Genomic DNA, 19,358 nt, shown 5'->3' with positions numbered 1-19,358 from the left:
TGTTTAGTCCACTTTGTAAATTTTTATGTAAATATATTGAGCGTAATAAAATTAAGTTGTAAATATTTTTGTGATCGTTCTTATTTGATGTCTTAATAATATTGTAATATGTTTATCTAATTATTTATATATTGTATTGTTTTAGGTTATGGGTTAACAGAGAGTCTACTACTATTGTGCCCTTAAAATTAATTTAAGCCTGCTATCTCGACCGCACCGTTCAATCTCCATCGTGTCTTCTCCATCGCACGTGACATTGGCGAAATAATCTGTGCTCTCTTGGCACAAATAAAAGCCATATATTAAAAAAAAAAAAAAAAAAAAAAAAAAATACTTTGAAGTAGTTGTAATTGTAAACATTTTCCCGCCATACAATAAACACGGTACTAAGAAGCTTCACTTAGATATCAATAAAATTTTGTTCTTCGTCACAAAACGAATGGAAAAATGACTTGGAATAAAATAAAATGTAATCGAAGAGAACTTCAATTAGTAGGAACTTTAAACGGAGGTCAAAGTTTCAGGTAAAATACGAATTTATATGTTAAATGCATTGAATTAAACTTATGTGAATTTATCTTAATAAATACATCGTAATGTTCAATTACAGGTGGGAATATAATAAAGAAATAGACGAATGGATCGGGGTGTTCTCGAAAACAGTTTGGAAATTGCGGCAAGATGATGACCATTTACAGTACAAAGTTATTGGTACATTACTAAACAAAACATCTAAAACGACGAAACAAAGTTGCGATGATGAAATCTTTAAGAATTTACTAGAAAAATATTTCCGATTGAATTTTAAATTGAGTGATTATTATAAAGAGTGGTCTGAAAAAGATAGTTTGTTTCAATCAGCTTGTAAACAATTTTACGGCATAAGAATGCTTTATCAAGAGCCGGTGGAGAATCTATTTTCATTTATTTGTAGTCAGAATAATCACATCTCTAGGTAAGAAATATATAAAAAATAAAATAATAATATTAAAAACTACTCTTCAGATTACCTTATCATTATATTTCCAGGATATCAACTATGGTTGAGAAATTGTGTAAACATTATGGAGACAAGATATGTGATCATGAAGGTACAACATTTTATGCATTTCCAGAAGTTGAAAAATTATCAAATCCACAGGTAAACTTAATGTACCTAAATAACCTTTATATAAACATGAAAATAATTTTATTTGTGTGTCCTAAAAGTAAAATAAGTAAATCAAATGAAAACAAAATCATATCACTCTGTATTAAAAAAAATACTTTATATTATAATAGAAAAATTTAAATTGTTTTTTAAAGATCTTTTGCAAAGAGTTTCAAACCCTGGCCACCAAAATTTCAGTGGTAGGACTCGACAATGTCTACAGACTACAGATAAAAACATAATCTTTAGAATGTTATACATTTATATAAATTGAATCATTAAAAATATTTGAAGTTATTTACAACATGAAAGTATTTATTGAAAATTTAATTATGTTTTAGATTGAATCTGAATTAAGAGATTTAGGTTTCGGTTATAGAGCCAAATTCATTCAAAAATCAGCATCGCAAATAGTTGAGTGGGGAGGTGAAGAATGGTTTAAGAGCTTACAAGAAATGAAATACAAGGATGCTAGGCTTGAACTGATGAAACTCTGTGGGATAGGACCAAAGGTATGAATAAATAACATCTCCTTTATCAATAACTATAAATATGTGTAAAATATCTGCTTCTTCTCAGCTACAAAAGTTGAAATGTGCTCTATTAAATTGTAATATATGTATAAACTTTGCTCTTGAATGATTCTGTTTATTTATAAAAACCATATTTAAATCCATCCATCCAAATTATTAATGGAGGACTCGATATGCATTTGTTCTATTATTACTATATTTTTTTTATGTAGGCAACACACATTAAAACTAAATCTTATAAATTTTTATATAGGTTTCAGATTGTATATGTTTGATGTCTCTAAACCACTTGGAAGCGCTGCCAGTTGATACACATGTGTACCAGATAGCAGCCCAGAACTACCTGCCACACTTGAAGGGGAAGAAGAGTGTTACCGAGAAGATGTACTCGGAAATAGGAGATCATTTCAGAATGTTGTACGGTGATATGGCAGGATGGGCTCACACTGTAAGTTGAGTCATTTTACTGGTTGGTTTTCTTGCAACAATATTAATTTTAAAATACTCATAGGAATACTAGCTGTGCCCGCGACATTGACGCGTTTGAATTTAACAAATAAAAAATTATTGTAGCCTAAGTTACTCTTTATTATATCAGCCAGTGAAAGTCCCGTCAAAACCGGTCCAGCCATTCCAGAGAGTAGTCGGAACAAACAGACAGACTAAAATTGTTAAAAATGTTATTTTGTTATATGTACCCTGTAGATATACATATGCATTGAGTAAAAAAGGGCTATTTTAATATTATAAACAGACACTCCAATTAGAGCATATAGAGCATTATGTAAGCCCATCTGTATAAACTGTCCGCTAATCTGTTTAATATTTATTTTATAGGTATTATTTTGTGCCGATCTAAAGAAATTCCAGCAAGATGAGAATTCGGAACCCAAAGAAGAAAAACCAAGGAAAAGAAAGAAGAAATGATTTGTATTAGCAAACTTGTAAATAAAATTATGAAAAATTTTCAAATAATTTATTTCTAATAACTAACACGATATGAAAGTACAAATACAATATAAAATCGGGATACAAAACACAACCTGGAATGGTTTATACAAGTCTTTTACAAAGATAATATTCAATCAATCCAATAAATATCACAATACTAAATAATAATTTACTATGATTATTGCACTAATACATTATATATACTGCTATAATTATGTTTATACAATAATAATTTAATTATAGTACATAGGTGAAGGCACCTGGGTATTGGTTACTAATCAGACGCTATGTTAACCATAGCTAACATTGCCCCACCAAACTTGGAAACTAAGATTTGTCTCTGGTTCTGTTAAACTAACTCGCACATCAAAGTTCAAACTAGTACACAATGATAATAAGAATTGCTGTTTGGTGCTATATGGATAGGTGGTACCCTGACGGACTTGCACAAAGATCTACCGCTTTAGTAATATGATAAAATACTAATTCTCTTTCCTGTAACATATAGAATAGTGTAACTGTTCAACCCATTAACAAAATATAATAATGTCATTAATTACAAGATTTTAATTATTTTTAATTGACATATACATGACACACTTTTCATTGATCTTATATCATTCAATAATCAGTACATTATAAATATAACTTTTTTTGAGATTCCTTTACAATTTGGATTAAAAAATATGTGTCGTGGGAAATCCGGTCGGAACGAAGTTGCTTTCGCTATGTATTATGTATTAATTTATAGAAACAATATAAATTAACATCGTTGTAAATAATTAAATTACAAACAAATAAAATTGTTAATTAATCCATTATGAATTAAAATAATAACAAAAAGTATACTTACATTAAATAAATATATATTATATTCAACTATATGATATAAAGCATAAAGATTTATCCTGACGTAACAATTACTACCAGTTTACTGGTAAGCTGAGTAAAAGAACTTCGTTCCATAAAAAAGTGTTACGATATGGTAACACAAACAAACTTACACAATTGGTGTTGCTAGTTGTTACTATTGTGACAGTAATTAAAAAGTGCTAAAACAAACAATTATATGTCAACATAAAGTTACTACATAAAAGTTTAAAAAAAGTCTAATGTTTCAGTGAAATTAATCACTAAAAATGGAATTTCAAAATATGATTTCAAGTTATTCAGATCGTTTATATATCTTTTTATTCAATCATTCTCATCTGTCAACATTACTAATATACGAAAAAATCAGAAGAATAGTAGTTAAAAATTATATTTATACACTATAATCCTATCGTCTTAACGTCATTGTCACCTATCAGCCGCCATTTTTTTTTTCGAATTTTATACAAAATTATGTTTAGTATAATATTAATACAAATAATATTTATTTGTGGCCATAATATATTTGTGGGCAGTACTCGATGAGCGCTTGCAGTGCCCGTATCTCGAAGGCCAGGTCCGTGATGGCGGGCGGCGTGGCCACGAGCGTCGGCGCGAACACCGTGCTGAGGTTATGTGCCGACATTTTGTTAACATCCGCGTGTTGAGCGATTCTGAAAAATATATTTTTGTATATGATAGTTGTATAAATATTAATGTATAAGTACGATATAACTTAGATGTAGGATTGGATCGTCACGGTAGCATGCGTAAGCGATCCCGTGGCCTCTGCCGAAAGACGTAGAGGATACCGCTGGTTTTTTAGTGGGTAAACCCGGTGTAAAACACGTGGGGGAAGCGCGTAAGTATAATTACTGCCGATTTACACAACCAATAGAAATAGCTCCCCATCGCGCCATTCGCCGCTATTCGTCGCTATAGATTCTCGCTTCATTTCAACCCGAGAGAGCAAATCGACGCGTCAAATTGACGAATATATTAGGATATGATATTACACGTTATTCTGTTTTACAGCGTTCGTGGTCACGGGTAGACTACCGTAGTCTACCCGTGACCACGAACGCCAATATGCGCGATTCAAATCCGTTATAACCAGTTTTATTTCAATGTGTAGTAATCGCGAAAATTTAAGACAACATTAAATAATGAGCTTGCTGATTGCTTTACAATTTACATATATGTAAGCTTTGTACACTGTATATTGTGTACATAGGCTAAAGTACGAGTATATGCGCTGCCTAACTTTTGTAATCTGGCATGTAGCAATAACAATGACAGCGGACGCAAGGAGAAATATTTTAAGCCCGCTTGTCAATAAACTTCAAATTTATTTTTATATTTAGTTTTAGTTATAATATTGGAAGTGAAAAACCTTTAATTGTCGATTTTTCTATTTAAGGTTAGTAAAAGCAGTAAATGTAAGTGTTTAATAATATATAACATGTAAATATATAATATTCATTAATTGAAATATAATAACAATAAATTTTTCTATTTTAGATAAATATTCAATTTTTGTGTTATTTTACTCCAATAACATATAACACATTACATATATATTTTTTCCATGTTATTAGGCTAATCTAAGCTAATCATGAGGCTATTTCTATATATGTGCATACAGACCTGTGCAAATGCTGGACCATGTACTGCAAGCAGTTGAAGTGCGCCGGCGGTAGCGAATCAAGCGCTTCCCGCAGCGCTGTCACCTGCAGCGATGCTGTCTTCGTTTCTATAAACCAGCAACACTATTACATTTTGATGGGACTTTCACTGGCAGATAACTGATATAATAGGGAGTAACTTAACGATTACATTAATATTGCTGTACACACTAAGGTCTGTGGCTTCACCATCTAATAAAGCAAGATTTTATATCAATCCATACATATAATAAAATTGGAGTGTCTGTTTTTAATATTAAAGTAACCCTTTTTTATACAATGAATATCTATTTATACACGGTACATATACCAAAATAACATTTTTACGATTTTGTCGGATTATCTGTCTGTCTGTTTGTTCCGGCTGGACCGATTTTGATGGAACTTTCACTGGCAGATAACTGATATAACAGGGAGTAACTTAAGCTACAATATATATATATTTTTTGTTAAATTCAAATGCGTACAACGTCATGACTACAGCTAATTATAAATAGTACTAGTACCTACATGTGCTAGCGTCGCTGCGATCAAGAAATACCCAGACGACGAAGATGACTATCGTCGCGCATGCGTATAATATGAATAACCACCATCAACAACAACGACAACAACAGCCTGTAAATTCCCACTGCTGGGCTAAAGACCTCCTCTCTCTTTGAGGAGAAGGTTTGAACATATTTCACGACGCTGTACCAATGAGGGTTGGTGGAATACCCATGTGGCAGAATTTCTATGAAATTTGTCATATGCAGGTTTCCTTACGATGTTTTCCTTCACCGCTATTATAATAACCAATTTATCTTTATTATTATAACAAATGTGAAAGCAACTCTGTCTGACGCACTTTGACGACCAAACCGCTGAACCGAATCTGATGAAGTTTGGTATGAAGCAAATTTGAACTCTTAACATAGGCTCCTTATTGTGCCTGACACATGACAACCAGCGCCCTAAAACCGTGGGCAACTACTAGCTTTTATAGAAAATAGATCGATAAATATAAATAAATATAAATATGAGACAACATCACATACATTACTCTGATCCCAATGTAAGTAGCTGGAGCACTTGTGTTATGGAAATCAGAAGTAACGACGGTACCACAAATACCCAGACCCAAGAAAACATAGAAAACTAATGGTAATCTACATCGACTAGGCCGGGAATCGAACCCGGGACCTCAGCGTGGCGTACACATGAAAACCGGTGTACACGCCACTCGACCATGGAGGTCGATAGATCCTCATCTTTATGGAAAAATGTTTGGAATTTATTCCACTACGCTTCGCCAATGTGGAATACAGTATTGCCGAGCTATATATATCCGGAACATGCAGGTTTCCTCACAACGTTTTCCTTAGCCACTGAGCACAAGATATAAACACAACCTAATACTTTGTAATAGCTTTGTAGCCGGATTTAAATCTGCATTAAGTTAAGATTCTCGTTTTGATGATTTATATTTAAAGCCGAAACACTTTCTTGCTTTAATCAGGGAGATTGGCTATCGCCTTAGAGAGGGGATTTGACAGTCACTCCGGGTCCTGCCTGGCGCAGAGGTTGTCCATTGCCGTACAGCGTGGAAATGCAGCCTGCATTATGGGCAGCTTTGCGAGACTATTTTAAATTTGACTATGTATAACGACTGTATATTATATTCATTTAAACGATTCAACTTATACTTATGACAATATATATTGAATATTGAAGTACTTACGGATAGCGTTCACTAGCTTAGGATGTACCTCGTAGGTGATCAGCGGTACCGGTAGCAGGCGAAGGTACAGCTTGAGAGTTCCGGCGATTACATTAATATTGCTGTACACACTAAGGTCTGTGGCTTCACCATCTAAAAAACGCAAGATTTTATATCAATCTATACATATGATAAAATTGGAGTGTCTGTTTGTAATATTAAAGTAGCCCTTTTTTACACAATGCATATGTAATTATACACGGTACATGTGCAGTCAGCGTCAAATAATTAGAGACACTCAGAGTATTCAAATAATTAGACGCAACCAAAAAGTCAATAATATCGGTACAAACAAAGTTTCCTTATTGTTGTCAACAATATACGCGCTCAAAAAGTCGAGACATTTTTTTTTTTTTTTTTTTTTTTCATTTATTTTAAAGAGGGTTTTTTCTGTAAGAAAATGCCACCCTCATAGCTTACAAAACATTAAACTTAACAAATTGATTAATTACATCGATTCTTAAAAACACCATCCACTAATTTGTACATAACTTGCGCTGGTTCTGATGTAGGGTCAGCAAGGACACTATTACATGCCCCCACCTCCCCGCAATAATTGATTAAACGTAAAAAAGAAATTCTATCAGTCTCATTCCGAGGACACTCCATTATTACGTGGTACGTGTCTTCTATGCTGTTACATTCACTACAGTTAGGTGAAGGTGTTTTACCCATAAGAAAACCAAAGTTATTTAACGGAATGTGGCCGGAACGAAGTCGAAGAGCTGTGACAATTGAAGACCTGCTCATATTGGCTCCATCAAACCAAAGACTTTTCCGTAGTCCGGGTTGCATAGTTCTGTACCAGATCCCTTTAGTCAGCGATCGCTCATCAAAATATTCTCTCCAAAATTTGTAATATTTTTCTTTGGCTAGATATAATAATTCCGTATAATATGGTACGCATTGGTAGTAAACACCATTTCGTGCTGCATTTTTTGCTAAAAAATCTACTTTTTCATTATCCTCTAGACCAATATGAGCAGGAATCCACTGCAACATCACTTTTTTATTTTGACGAGAGAAACTTAGAATAGATTTTAAAATTGCATAGGCTATCGGAGCTCCTCGAAAGGTCGAGGTAGACCGAGCCACATGTTGAAGAGCACTTTTAGAATCGGAAAAAATTACAAATTTATCACAATCTATTGTACTGATATATGATAAAGCCTCCAAAATTCCTAATAACTCTGCACGCATCACAGATATCTTAGAATCTACTCTAAGTTGACAATTAGTATTAGTTTGAGGGTCATAAAAAGCAACACCAACATCAGAGCTATCTTTTGAGCCATCTGTAAACACTTTATAAAATGATGAATATATTTCTGAAATTTCCCGTTCCGATAATAATTTTAAAGCTGCATTACTATATTTACTTTTACTTTTGTCAATTGATGCCTAAGAACATTTAATGTGAGAGGATAAATCCACACTGCTAACCCACGTGTCTAGACTAAACATATCTAGTTTATTACTTTGGTGAATTTTGAGAGCATTGTAATCATTGTGAATCTTAATGAGCAATGGTAGTTTTTTATTTCGCCAATAAGAATTGGTACACATATTTTGGAATATATTTAACAACTTGATAATTTCATTGTTAGCCATAGATTTACATTTTAACCAAAATTTAACTCCCAAATAATACCTTCTGATCGACAAAGGTGGTACGCATAGCTCATTTTCCATAATATAGATCGGTGTAGTTTTAACAAAGCCACCAATAAATCTGAGACTTTGATTCTGTAACGCATCGATTTTTTTCAAATTTGTGTTACAACTATTATCATATAAGAAACTGGCATAATCTATTCTGCTCCGAATCAACCCAAAATACAACCGCCTTAAATGAGTAGGATGTATACCCCAGCCCGGTCCTCTTAGAATTTTAATAATATTTAATAAATTCAAAATTTTGCCTCTTAAGTAATTAATATGTTTTGACCATCTCAATGAATTGTCAAGCCACACTCCTAAATACTTAAAAGCGTTAACCTCTTCAATTGTTTTGTCATTCAATAATATTTTCACTGTATATTTTTTATGCCCCCTTTTAAATATGCAAACTTTAGTTTTAGTAGACGAAATCTCTAACCCTATATCTAATAAGTGGACAGCCATCGTGTGCAATGACGACTGCAGTTTCTCAGAGCTTTCTGTCAAATCATCACATGAAGTAAATAAAAGAAAATCGTCAGCATATTGCAATATAGAAACTGGGCTGGTACGTTTGCAGATTTTATGGGTCGCGATATTAAACAATAAGGGCGCTAATGGATCTCCTTGAGCCAATCCTAGGCTGGTACTTCTTGCCATATTGTTTCCGTTATTAAGAATTTTAAGAATTCTATGGTTTAAAAAATTCCACAGATAACTGCAAAATTTTGATCCTACCCCCAAACTATCCAGAATCGAAATGAGTGAAGATATATTGACATTATTGTATGCGTTATGGATGTCAACAAAACACGCGATGGTTGGTTTATTTTCCGAAAATCCAGCTGAAGTTTTAGTTATGAAGTAAGAAAGATTATCCGCACACTGATATGATTTTCTAAATCCTGTAGTATTTATCGAAAAAATATTATTGTTTTCGCAGAACCATTCCAATCGCTTATTAAGAATACTATGGAAAATTTTACATAAGCAAGACATTAAAGCAATTGGGCGTAGTGACGAAATAGATTCTGAATCTCTACCTGCTTTCGAAATAGGGACAACGATGATATTTCTCCACTGGCTAGGGAGAAAGCCTTTCTCATAAAATAAATTGTAAAGTGTTGTCAATACATGTTTACTATTTTTTGGAAGGTGTTTTATCATTAGGTATGTAATTCCATCATCACCAGGTGCTGTATTTTTAGATGGAATACAGCTTTCTAGCTCAGTTATACAAATTTTGGAACCTATTTTATTATTATGAGAACGTAACACAGGGCACATAGGGGAGACATAATCGGGAGTTAAGCTACGCAAAAGTTTGTTTACTAGATTTCCATTAATTTGTTGTTTAGGAGTTTTATAGCCCTTTATCCACTTCATTTTAAGCCATAACTATGTTGATGTAGTTTTGTGATGTACAGACGAACAAAAATTTTGAAAAGATTTACTTTGAGAGTTACGCATCAGGTTTTGTGCAGAGTGAATTTTATCCTTCAATATATCCAAATTACGTGGGATTGGATTACGACGGAGTTGTGACAAAGCCAAACGTCTTTCAGACACTGCTTTTGACAAATGCTGATTCCAGTACGGCTTGGGGGTGAAGTTTGTAGTAGGGCTTTCGTTAAATCTTATAAGAGGAATAGATATTTCTGCAGCTATATTTATATAATCTACGAAGGAGTCGTAATCTTTTTGGGGATCATTAAACCAAGAAAAATGATTAAACAAGTCTTCAAGTATTTGCGTGTATAAATTCCAATCCGCTAATTAAAAATTTCTTTTATATATCCATGGATATGAATTACTGACATTGGTTGATATTTTAATAACCCTGTGGTCACTGCCCAAAGTTTCATTGAGAACTGTATAAGTAAATTTTAGCGCAATATCAGAGGTAACCAAAGATATATCAGGGGAGTACTCTTGAAGAGTACCGTTAACTAATTTTACCCTAGTTGGTGTGCGGTCATTTAAGGTCACAAGCTGGTTATCCGAAAGCGCATCGAATATTTGAAGGCCTCTTTGGTCAATTTTTTGTGACCAGTTAGTGTGATGCCCATTAAAGTCTCCAATTATAATTGTTTTAGAATTAGCTATCGAGAAAATGGCGTCCCAATCATGAGTGCTGGTTCGGGCAGAAGATGGGCAATAAACAGAAATTACATTATCAAAGTCTCCGCAATTCAAAAGCCTAACATGGATGATCTGGATTAATGAATTAGTTTGACGTACTTTGCATACCTGAGATTTGATGGATTTATGTACAATTATGGCTATCCCTCCATACGAGTCAGCACGATCGCATCGGTGTATATTGTAATTTTTGATATTTAAGTAACCATTTGACTCTAACCAAGTCTCACATACGGCAGCAATATGGATCTTTTCCTGCCACAGTAAATTTTCAAAACTTGTCAATTTAGGTCTAAGACTTTGTGCGTTCCACTGAATTATGTTTAGTTTTGTGAATTTATGTGTTTAAATAGTCTAAAATTAACTTTAGGATAGGCCAATCAGAAATATTTTCTACTACAATTAAAATCAACCACTCAACACAACACTTAATTGATTTCTTTACTTTTTGTTGAAAAGATCCGCTTTTAAGAAATAAAATTTCTTTTAGTCTACTTAATAGTTCTGAGAAATTGATATCTCTATCTAATGGTTTTTCGAGATTTGTATGATGTAATTCTTCAGATTTAATTTTAGAATCAGACTGGTTATGGCTTGTAGATAGGTTTGTAGTTTCGGTTTTAGGTGCTTTAGGGCAAATAATCTTATCTGATGGGCATCTAGATAGTGTATGTCCTAATTTCCAGCACTTGGAGCACTGAGACACAGGAAATGTGTAAGAGTCAACATTAATGCGGAGACTGTCCACGAAGACATGAGTAGGCAAATACGAACCCTTAAAACAGAGACGAACTCTCTCGGAGTCAATCCAGCTACCATCCACATCGCGTCGTTTCAATCTACTCACTGAACTTAATTCAGCACGACTATCACATTTAATGCGCATTTTAATTTCTTCTTCCGTTAAATCGAGATCCACGTCCTTGATTGTACCATATGTATCCTTTATTTAACAAATCTTCACAAGTCATCATTCTATTCATACAGTGCACATTATCAAATTCAACTCTAATTTTGTAGGGGCTTAAGTATTTTATTTTAGTTATATCAGTAATTTTCAACTCCTTTAATAATTTTGCAAGGGCAAATTGTTTGGGAAACTTTTCTTTGCATGAAATGTACATTTCCATGTCTGTGTCTTGAGTTTTAATTTTTTTTTCTTTCATAACTGTCTGCCAACCTTCGTCTTCGTCTTTATCATCTCTTTCTCTTTTATTAACTCGCGCTGACCACTGTTCTGCATCATCTTCCATGGGTATATATTCTGTCTCTTTCTCACAATTCTCTTTTCTTTCTTTCCGTAACATCTCACTTAAATAGATAGTTGGGCTTGGAGTCCTCAACTCATTATTCACATTGTTCTCATCAATCGAAGCATCATTTTCATCCATGTATAATAATAAATTAAAAAATACGCAGAATGAATACAAATACAATCATTCAATAGTTATCTGTTCGATAGATAAGCGGCACCGGTCGGCCCGCACGCCGAACGAGTTTCACAGTAATTAGCTAATGACTTGTAAACAAGAAAGAATGCATTCAAAACAATAAACGTCCACCTCGTACGAGTACCGATACGAGACTCGTCGAGACATTTAATATGTCACATAGATCGTTTCAGTCAAACCGCCATAAATATGGTTACAGTCATCTCGCCAATGGTATGCAAGCATTCTAAGTGTTCAAAAATACGGAACACATAAGAAAAATATATTTTACTGCTATATATTTTAAATAAAATTTGTCACGTCAATTAATATTGAAATATTTATGCATAATATGAAAGAGATAGAAACTACTGCTATCCTTTTCACTTTAAGCACAAGTTCACAGATATCAAACGTGCATAGCCGTTTACGTGTCTCAAATTATTTGACGCTGACTGTACCAAAATAATATTTTTTCCAATTTTTGTCAGTTTGTCCCTCTGTTTGTTCCGGCTAATCTCTGGAACGGCTGGACCGATTTTGATGGAACTTTCACTGGCAGATAACTGATAAAATAGGGAGTAACTTAGGTTACAATAATTTTTTTTGTTAAATTCAAACGTGTACAAGTTCGTGAGCACAGCTAATTATATATAGTACTAGTAACTACACGTGCTAGCGTCGCTGCGATCAAGAAATACGCAGACGATGACTATCGTCGCGCATGCGTATCACAATTTCTTATATATTAGTCATAAATAAAATAATATATACTTTTTGGTTAAAGTAAATACATCTGTATAGTGTTATGATTGAAAAAATGTACTTTGTATGCATCACACGAACGTAACGCTATATATAGATTCCAGAATGTAGTCACTCTTTACTACTGGAATTCAATTTACTAAGCATGTAGATACAGCATTGGAAAATGCACGACCAATAGAAATAGCTCCTTATAGCGCCATTCGACGCTATTCGACGCTATATAAAGTGCATGTAAATCGACGAATATATTAGGTCATATGATATTACAAGTTATCACATTTGTGCAAAGATCACATTCGCGTGAGAAATAAATATTGATAATTTGGGAAAGCGTACTCAATTCGGATGTGATCGGTTTTACGAATTTTGCCGATGCGACATCTAAGTGTCGTACTATAAGTAGAACCGTAAGAAATATATACATATACATATACTTTCATACAATTCAATTGAGGCTTTATTTATTTATTTATTTTTCAAAACAAATAGCATGGCAACATTTTAACAGTTATAAATTCATAGACAAATCTTTATGATAAGAAAAATATTGTTTGGAGTAATATCAGTAAAGTAACAGCCTGTATATTTCCCATTGCTGAGATAAGGCCTCCTCTTCCATTAAGGAGAGGGCTTGGAACATATTCCACCACGCTGCTCCAATGCGGGTTAGGAAAATAGAAGTAAAAAGTAAAATTGTCTATGTCTAAACCATATTGTCTATGATTGGTACTTACCTTTATCAAAAGCAAGTTTTAGAGCTTCAATTTCATCAGCAAATCCTGACACCCTGTAAATACCCTCCGAGTCCAAGCCCCTGGTTTCTATTTCGTTGACGCACTTCCTGACCACGAAGGGCAAGGTACTGGAGTGCGCATTGAGCAAGGTCGTCAGGTCAATGCCAAAGACACCCCGGAGTTTTTTCAAATCCGGCACGCAGTGGTTTGGTACGCGTTCCGAACATTTTGAATGAGCGATGAAGCCACAATCTGGAAAATTTATAACAACATACTTATTTAGAGCTGAGATGGCCCAGTGGTTAGAAAGCGTGCATCTTAACAGATAATTGCGGGTTCAAAAGCAAACACCACTATATATATGTGCTTAATTTGTGTTTATGATTCATCTCGTGCTCGGCGGTGAAGGAAAACATCATGAGGAAACCTGCATGTGTCTAATTTTATAGAAATTCTGCCACATGTGTATTCCAACAAACCCGCATTGGAACAGCGTGGTGGAATATGTTCCAAACCTTCTCCTTAATGGAAGAGGAGGTCTGATCCCAGTGGGAAATTTACAGGCTGTTACTTTATTTTTATTTAGACGGCTTCCGTTGTCGCGAGTTCGATGCCCGGCCGAGTCGATGTAGAAAAAGTACATTAATTTTCTCTGTTGTCTTGGGTCTGGTTGTTTGTGGTATCATCGTTACTTCTGATTTCACAAAAGTGCTTTAGCTACTTACATTGGGATCAGAGTAATGTATGTGATGTAGTCCAATATTTATTTCTTTATTTATTTATCAAAGTCAAAACATTCTATTAATAGATTATATAGAAATAAGATATCGTGAGGAAGCCTGCCTGTGTCAGTAAATATGCCACATGTGTACCATCAATTCGCGTTGGATCATCATTGTGGTATAGGAACTATACCTACTTTTAGAAATGGATAGGAGTCTCCAGAAGTGGGATATTTACTAAAGTACTACTAAACTTACAGTTACAACATCAGCAAAAAGGTTTGATTTAAAAACCTTTATAGAAATATTTTTTGTTTCATAAAACAGAGTTTATATCCAGGAAGTTACATTATTATCTAAACCAGTGATTCCCAAAGTGATGAATGAGACCCCAGGGGTCCATGGGAGACATGATGGGGGTCTATGTCGGCGTGAATATAAAATGGGGGTCCATAAGATGTTAATGGGGTCCACGAAAATTTGAGCATAGTCATACTACGTTATTATTTTTTTCTTGTAATTCTATTCTTTTAATAAGTAAAGTGTTAGGAAATGTACTGCTTTTCGTTTTTATTTTACCTATCGTAATATAGGGACAGAACTCAGCGACACAATTTCTTTTTTTGTTGACTTTAAGAATATGGTAGAAATGTAGCAGCACTGGGTCCACCGAAACCAATAAAAATTTGTATGTGGTCCACCAGAAAAAATAGTTTCGGAACTACTGATCTAAACTAATAGCGACCCATATTGGTTTTGCACTTGGACAAATAAATAATAAAAAAAGTGATATGATATAAACAATAGTGAAGCTCAGGAATAGTAATTTCCTACCAGAGATTTGTCTTAAATTGATTAGGAAAATTCAATACTATATTACAATATCGACATGAAATTTACACAATTTTAACAACAAATTAGGGCTTTCTGCATGCCCGTCTGTGTACCACCTACTCATCAGTTATTCTACCGCTTAACAACAGTACGCAGTATTGTTGTGTTCCAGTTTAAAGGGTAAGTGAGCCAGTGTAACTACAGGCACAAAGGACATAACATCTTAGTTCCCAAGGTTGGTGGCGCATTGACGATGTAAGGAATAGTTAATATTTCTTACAGCGTCATTGTCTATGGGCGATGGTGACCACTTACCATCAGGTGGCCCATATGCTCGTCCGCCAACCTATTCTATAAAAAAAATAATGTACTTTAATTAATTACATTAATTTTAAGAATATGGTTGGTACTGTATATGAAGATATACAGTAATACTTGCGAGCCACCCCGGCACACGGGTGCACTGCTGAACACTTAAACATACTAAAAAATGTCTCACAACATCCAGTTTTTGTCTTTAGACATTGCAACTCTATGTCTGTGCATTTTATATCTGTAATATCTTTGAAAATATTCATTTAAATTACATGCTGTAAAGGGTCATATTGATCTATACTAAATGCATAACGTATTTAAGGTACCTAATTGGATGAGGATTATTTATGTATGTCTGTATTGCTTATAATCACTTCGAAAATAAGCCATTATTTCTTATAAAAATGGTTATTTTGGGTTATCCCTTAGAAATAAGAAGAATATAATGTAGCCATACAAGACAGATGTGTAATTTGCTGCCGTGGTATAAGTATAATGCCGTTATCGACCTAAACTGAATCATTATTGTAACTCATCAATCATAAGACCGTAAAATTATTTCCAAAACTAATCATGATTTCAAAATACTGCATATACATGTTGATAGATTTTTTCTCATTAATATGCCATCTTAAGTTGAAAATCAATCACATGTCAGTTAACGGCATATTTGTTACTACAGAAGTATAAAATTCAAAATCAAAACATCCACCGAACCCCAAAACTGTGAAAAATTTAATAAGTATATTAAAAACAGATTATAAAATACAAATACAAGTATTACCTTCGCATTTAACACCTTGAGCAGTGAAACCCCACAAGAAATTAGCACACAGTTCACACCAGTTTAATCCTTTGAATGTATGAACTTTGAATGAATGATATTTTGTATATTTGTACAAGAGAGGACTGTCTTCTATTGTGGGTGTGATATCGAAATTAATCTTTTGTATATCAGATTCAATTTCTAACAATTTCCCCTCTTTTTTGTTAGTGATGGGACTCGATCTGTTCGAAGCCCTGATGAATGAAATGAATGGTTAGTAGAAGAATATTATATTTATCTTAGACATATTTATGGAATTTATGAACTAAGAATATAAATATATTTATACAAATGTTTAGCAGGTGATTAGTTAAATAATTCTATTCCCCTTTCATATGACAAATCAATGATAACAGAAGGAAAAATCAGTGTTTCATAAAGCAACTAATAAGTAATTTTTATGAATAAGGCCATACTTGGTAACTCTTAAAGACCACTGACTCAAAATCGTTGTGTTCCACAGTCACTACGGACACAAGGGACATAACATCTTAGTTTATAAGAACTGTGACACATTTGCAATGTAAATAAGGTAAATTTCTTTAGTTTCAATGGTTATGGACAGTGTTTGACAACTGGCTTATTTACAAGTTAACCCACTAATAAAATATACACTCAAGTTTACAAATGTTCGATAAACTGTCGTCGTAAAATACTATGACTGTACTTACTGGTGTATTTTGGTAAGTGTGTTTATCTTCCTTCGATTAAGCGTAACATATGGGCTGTCCGTGTAATTTGCCCGTGAATTAATCATTTCCATGATATGGCTAGCCTTGAGCTCCATGTGACATGTGATTAGTCCGTCGGCTACTAGGTCATATATGCTGTCGTATCTTTTGTCTTTAATGTAATGTGTGCCATCGTAATATAATTTATAGTGATGCACTTTATTATTGAACCTAAAATTTAAAAATTTGATTGATACTTTACATAAAGTGTCTTACTAAACAATTACTACATTTAAAGCTAATTTACAGTCATGGGTTGACACATTCTTTGAGGCAAATCTCTATAACACTTTTAAATAATTAACTATAGTCTGCAACTGATAAATTGCTCATTTGTTTAAATATTCAGAACAAGTTACAATACTTTTAATACATGAAATAAATATCTGTGCACTTGTAATTATAGGACATTATGACATAATAAAAATATTTTGCTAATTTAAAAAAATCCAATTTAGTTTCATATTAATTCATTTGTTAACATTAAAACTCAATAACTATTTGATGAACCAACTCAAGATAATCCAAGACCTTGGCATCAAATAATTGAGGCACTAGTGAGGCAGTTGAATTCGAAAAAATAACAATCGTAAAATTATCTAAAACCAATTAATAAACGTACTTAATTGTTAGTATAATTAAAAATGATTTCCCTAATCCAAGTGACATTATATTATTCGACTTAAGGTCATATTAAACTACGATAAACGTTTAATTAAAAAGAAGGGCAATACCTCCAAGTTAAAGTGTAAAAATCATTGTACTCATTTCCTTTTCTTATCAGAAACGCACCATTGGGTTCGTCCTCTAGCAACAAAGTAGCTTCCTTATGCCCCATGATTCCATGGTATTCCTTCCCATAGAACAGAGGCCTGTCTTGGCAGTCCTCACATGTTAAACGCTTTGGTACAGGAGCCTCTAGCTGAATACGATAAACTAAAAAAAGATTTTAAGTAACTCAAAAAAGGTATATAAACAAATTGATGAATATATTTTAGTAACTGACGTTCTGGCTTCCAAATATTTTTAATATTCTCCATTTTTGTAATGGTTTATTTATGTTTTGTGTTAATCTTAAATACGGAAACGAATAACTATTAGAAAATAAATAAAGAAATCGAAACGTAAACAAAACAAACGTCAAGATGAGCGTAAGATAGGTACAGATAAAATGCCTCACGGTTGTATCCCATAGTTACATAGATAATAAATTGTTGAGTAGTTTAATCATTATGTGGGTAATTTTAATTTTCATTGTCATTGATTTTTTCTATTATAATTATTTTATGAGATTCCTTTCAAAATTGTTTAGAAGTATTGGATATTGTTCATATTCGGTTTGAACTTTTTAAATTATTGTATTGAAGACGTATATGATGACGTTGTATTTTAAATAATTAAAATCTTCACATATACTCTTAAAGCTAAAGATAAGATATTCTCTGACTTGGGGGATTTTTATTAATGATTATTTTAAAATAAAATATATAAAGGTTAATGTGAATGATGACGAATATTTTATAAAACATGTCGTCACGATTCGTTATCATCAATGTGACAAATCATCCATGTCGCCTTACTTAATGAAGTCATTGAAGAGTCGAGGTTTGTATGCGCACGCGAGAAATGATAGGCGAGGATATATAGACAAGGCGAATGGATTCAAAGTGGTTTAATTATATATATTTAATAATTCGTTTTCCTTAAATCATCAATATTTTGCCATTGTTTTCGAATTATTAGTTCAGAATCCATCATTTATTGTCTTTTAAACACGAATCAAAGATTGATCTGTACAAATACATAAATGAGAATACTGCTGAAATATGATGCAGCTACAAAATTACCAACCCACCCTTAGTAGTTGTCGATGGTGCCCGGACTTTTTGCACTCCTACGCCCTTGATTAAGATGGACCTGGTTAGCAGTGGGCAAAATAACAAATATTACATATAAATGCCAAAATAAATTTGTTTAATATGAAATTTAAATTTTCATCAAATATCAAATAATTTATACAAAAACAAAAGAACACAACAGTAGCCTGTAAATTTCCCACGGCTGGGCTAAGGCCTCCTCTCCCTTTGAGAGGAAGGCAGAATTCCTTATGAAATTAGAGACATGTCATTTTCTTCACGATGTTTTCCTTCACCGCTGAGCACGACACGCATTACAAACTCAAATTAAACACATGAATATTCAGTGGTGCTTGCCTGGGTTTGAACCCGCAATCGTCGGTTAAGATGCAA

At 33.3% G+C, this 19,358-nt stretch overlaps 2 protein-coding genes across 2 annotated transcripts; one reads left to right on the top strand and one right to left on the bottom strand.

Moving 5' to 3' along the window:
• The first annotated feature begins 339 nt into the window (after positions 1-339).
• Positions 340-2,671, top strand: LOC124532924 (N-glycosylase/DNA lyase). Its single transcript, XM_047108049.1, has 6 exons — positions 340-524; positions 611-955; positions 1,030-1,141; positions 1,492-1,662; positions 1,937-2,131; positions 2,521-2,671. Exons 1-6 carry the CDS (start codon positions 448-450, stop codon positions 2,608-2,610), a joined length of 990 nt encoding a protein of 329 aa, XP_046964005.1. The 5' UTR covers positions 340-447; the 3' UTR covers positions 2,611-2,671.
• On the bottom strand, positions 2,646-18,276 carry LOC124532923 (beta-chimaerin). Its single transcript, XM_047108048.1, has 8 exons — positions 18,116-18,276; positions 17,844-18,045; positions 17,050-17,280; positions 16,337-16,572; positions 13,682-13,933; positions 6,910-7,041; positions 5,152-5,257; positions 2,646-4,178 (listed from the first exon to the last, which is right to left on the bottom strand). The coding sequence occupies exons 1-8, from the start codon at positions 18,147-18,149 to the stop codon at positions 4,010-4,012; spliced, it is 1,362 nt and encodes a 453-aa protein (XP_046964004.1). The 5' UTR covers positions 18,150-18,276; the 3' UTR covers positions 2,646-4,009.
• Between the last annotated feature and the right edge of the window lie 1,082 nt (positions 18,277-19,358).

Source organism: Vanessa cardui, chromosome 10, assembly GCF_905220365.1.
Source record: "Vanessa cardui chromosome 10, ilVanCard2.1, whole genome shotgun sequence".
In the NCBI taxonomy this organism is placed as follows: Eukaryota; Metazoa; Arthropoda; class Insecta; order Lepidoptera; family Nymphalidae; genus Vanessa; species Vanessa cardui.
This window is presented reverse-complemented; position numbering and strand designations above follow the sequence as displayed.